The sequence below is a fragment of the Branchiostoma belcheri genome, unplaced genomic scaffold, assembly GCF_001625305.1.
Source record: "Branchiostoma belcheri isolate BF01 breed outbred unplaced genomic scaffold, Haploidv18h27 scaffold60, whole genome shotgun sequence".
Taxonomy (NCBI): Eukaryota; Metazoa; Chordata; class Leptocardii; order Amphioxiformes; family Branchiostomatidae; genus Branchiostoma; species Branchiostoma belcheri.
This window is the reverse complement of record NW_017804243.1, coordinates 443583-447536: the sequence shown is the minus strand read 5'-3', so window position 1 is coordinate 447536 and position 3954 is coordinate 443583. Positions and strand designations below refer to the sequence as shown.

Sequence of the window (3954 nt, the reverse complement as noted above, 5' to 3'; positions counted from 1 at the left end):
AGACTGACCCAGTGAAGCTTGTCACGTGGCTTCTTTGAAGTGTGACGTCAACACTGGATCAGTCTACTGAGGAAGACCAGAGTGACTGGTCGAAAGCTCTAGGTGAGAGAATTTTTTGTGTTGGATCAAAAATTTTATCTTTAAACCGTGACCTCTTAGCCTTAATCTCGTATCCACCAGCCTAGCCATCGAAGCTATTTCTAAAGTATCAAAGTATGGCATTTATAATTACACGTTTTATCTTATAATAACAGACTGGGGCATCACCTTCTCTACCGTGAACTGAAGCACGTCGGGAAGAAACAAGAACTCCACAAGCGTCAGCATCTCGTTCTCAGTGTTACAGCTCTTGTTCCCAGGATCTACATCATGCCCCGCCAGCTCCTTAAATTTCTATATGTAGAAACAGAAATTATAGTCTAAGAGAGAAGTATGGAATCAGCACTAATAGTAAAATTCATGCTTTTCAATAAATGGTACTTCCCTTGAATGGGAGCTTTGATATTTCGAAGTTGCGTTTATCGTAAGTTTGTTTTCGTTTGTCATTTTTCAGGCGCGACATCTCAATCTTTTGACCTTTTGATAAAAATAAAAAAAATGAAATAACCCAGCACCGATTGGCACTTCAACGTTAGCAAAAATTCACAAGAAGAATTATTCCTCACCAGAAATCTTCCCATAGTTTCTACGTTTGTGGCTCTTGGATCCAGCTCCCTGTATAATCTGAAGTAAATGTGACATTGGTTAGTTTTAGCCGTAACTAAAATTTTCAGTACAGAGATAAGTTTTAAACATCTAGGAAAAGTGTTGGTTTAGGGAGACACGTGAAAAATTGATTGAGAAGTAGATGTGATGTTTATAAATTCACTATACAATAAATAATACAACACCTTAGTTTATAAGGCATACCACCAGGACTTCCAAAACCATAGATGGGGAAGACCACCCAAGAGGTGGAAAGACCAGATCCAGAGTGATACAGGGATTACCCTAAGTGAAGCAGAGACTAATGCCCTTGATAGAGCTGGCTGGAATTCGAAGCACCTGACAGAGGGGAGGAAGGGGCCAGTACCTGGCCTGTGCATATAGGCAGGTAGGCATGCAATAAGGAAATTTTTTACTGCGCTCTATCTAGGTTTATTTATTTATGAAGATTTACCACATTTGTGGAAGGATTGACATAAACATGCAGGTGACTATCACCTTTTCAAAGATGTCAAACCCGAGAACAGACTGTAAGGTTTGAACCACTCACACTGGGAAGGTCCCCTACTCTTTTCGATAAGTGCGGTGGGTTCTTTAACGTGCGTGGGGTGTGGCTCTCCCAAACACGGGACCTCCATTTAACGTTCTATCCGAGGGACGTCCTTTACCGAAGCTAGGGAGGTTTAAGGTAGACACGTACAAAATTGAAGTAGATCTGTTTTTTCTGTTGTTGTATATCATTTTCTTAGACAATAATCCTTAACCTAACGATGATTTGTATGCCGTTACCTTCTCCACTGCTGATATGAGATAACTCCGATCTTGGCGAAGTCAATGGCGTCAAACGCCTTCACCAGACACTGCCTCTCCTCAAGACGCTCCTCTTTTATCTGCAAGAAATTCAGACGATAAGAGTTTGCGAATTATTATATGTATTTAGGCCACACCAATTTAATTTGTTGGTTCTCGGATTTTTCAGGAAAAATATGAAGCGACAGGGCGAAAAAAAATAAAAACAGATCTAGGCATCCTATTATAGCCCCAAATGCTACGATAGGAGGTATGAAGTCAACACAAAAGGCTGGTTCAAAATTTAAACAATGAATTTTGAACTTCTAATGATACCATTGCATTGAAAGATGGAATAACTGTAACGACTAGGAAGAAAAGGACTGTTTTCAACTGTTCAGGGCAAAATATGAGCATTTTGCAATTGATTCTGAAATTTTTTTTTTGCAAGTCAGGAAAAAATGAAGAGGCGAATCCGAGAACCAACAAATTAAATTTGTCATTATTATGTGACCAGGGGGCTTGTAAACTGTAAAGGCACTTGCCTGTTTCCCTTAGCCATTTTTTATATATGTAAATATATGTAAAAAAATAAAGCTGAAATAAATTTTAAAAAGAAACAATAAACCGTTTCCAGTCAGCCTCAACATCACTGTCCCACAGAATGTTTTTTTTTCATATTTCAACATTTTATGACTAGACATGGTGACAGCACACTCAAGTTATATCAACTGATTTTATGCCGCCACCAACGCAGAGAACGAATACAGAACAAGACAATACTCATTTTCACTTGAGTTAAGCGAGGAAAGTCGTGTTAAGTGCCTTTCCCAAGGGCACAAGATCGGTGGCATGTCAGGACTCGAACCCGGGACCTCTTGGTTCCGAGTTGAGCACGCTGCCGCTACGCCACACCGGACCCCACAAAGGATGTTGGTATTGCCGCCCGACATCGGCAATGAAGAACTCTCACAGCAGGCCAACGAAATGGCTCATGCTTTTAATTTGTTGAAACCTTAGCATCCACAGAATAGAATTGTTTCAAGAGGGACCAGAGATAATTTCTAAACATTCAACAACACTAGGGCACATCAGATTGGCCAGATCTTAGCATGTCCAATGTCTGCATTAAACTTAGCCAACTGCGAGGCTTTTGCAAACTTGTGCTGTTACCGCTTAGCCGTAAAATAATACTACCTAGCTTAAGGCTATTGACAGGACCATTCTGTCAACAGTGGAAAATTTGCTGACAGGGCCATCCTGTCAATAACAGAAAAAATGCCCTATTGACAGGATAGTCCTGTCAACATTACAGACAATTCTTAACTATTGACAGGACCATCCTATCAATAGTAGGAAAATTTGTACTATTGACAGGATGATCCTGTCAATAATGGATTTCTTCTGTTATTGACAGGATGGTCCTGTCAATAGTGAAAAATTTTCTAGATCTGTTATTGACAGGACTATCCTGTCAATAGTGGAAAATTTTCTGTTATTGACAGGATGGTCCTGTCAATAGTGGAAAATTTTCTGTTATTGACAGGATGGTCCTGTCAATAGTTAAAATTTTCTGTTATTGACTGGATGGTGACACTTTACCCTTTTCTTGTTGGCAAACTTGTAGGAGTCGTAGATTTGAGCAACCAGCAAGGCGAAGACGAAAAACTGCGGAAGGGAAAGCAGACGTTATCAGAGTTTGCCATGGTTTACACAGACGGAGACAAACAACGTGTAAAAATGTATTTTATATGTCTTCTATTCTGCAAGGCTTTCCAGTTCGAAAATATAACACTCATGAAGGTCTTAATTCCAGTTCAATTTGAGTCACCTTGACCATTTAGGTCTGTCAGCTGTTTGTTAACGTAGTAGTAACACTTGTTCTCTGCGACCAAAAAAGCGTACTGAAGCTAATAAAAAGGCTGGCAATGTAAAACCATAAATCTAAACCTTTGGTTTGTGTGATTTTTTCTTCTCTCCAATTTCTCTCCGTTCCCCTTTCAAGATTTCAAATGTGTCCCCGTACCAACACACACACATGTACCCACCTGTCCGATGTAGACGACGGTGTTGAAGTACAGAATCGTCGTGTTGTCCGTCTTGTACGCCTCGATCATCAGACCAGGGTAGTCTCCACCTGACAAGGAACATACACATTTTCTATGGGCCCATTTTACTCATTTAATTAATAAAAGTATTAAACCAGTACCAAGCTTCGGTTAAGGCCGTCCCTTGGATGGGAAGTTAAATGGATATCCGGTGTTTGAAGAGAGACATGCATCTATCACGTTGAAGAACGCACCACATTTATGGAAAGAGCAGGGGCCCATTCCAGTGCGAGCGGATCAAACATCATAATCACTACTCTCCAAGCAGAGGTTTGGGTTTTGGGGGTATTTTTAGTGTGCTTTTAGGCTTTTTTTGGGGGGGGGGCGTCTCTTTTGCACTGAATTTTTGTTC

The 3954-nt window shown here is 40.3% G+C and overlaps 1 protein-coding gene across 1 annotated transcript in view; it reads right to left on the bottom strand.

The window, feature by feature from the left end:
* Positions 1-3954, bottom strand: part of LOC109482706 — a 14407-nt gene that overhangs the window by 7347 nt on the left and 3106 nt on the right. Inside the window, exons 2-6 of the mRNA XM_019785524.1 lie at positions 3543-3654; positions 3097-3162; positions 1495-1595; positions 666-723; positions 268-393 (exon numbers count right to left, since the gene is read on the bottom strand). Coding sequence (XP_019641083.1) covers positions 268-393; positions 666-723; positions 1495-1595; positions 3097-3162; positions 3543-3654 — 463 coding nt within the window. The remainder of the gene's footprint in view (positions 1-267; positions 394-665; positions 724-1494; positions 1596-3096; positions 3163-3542; positions 3655-3954) is intronic.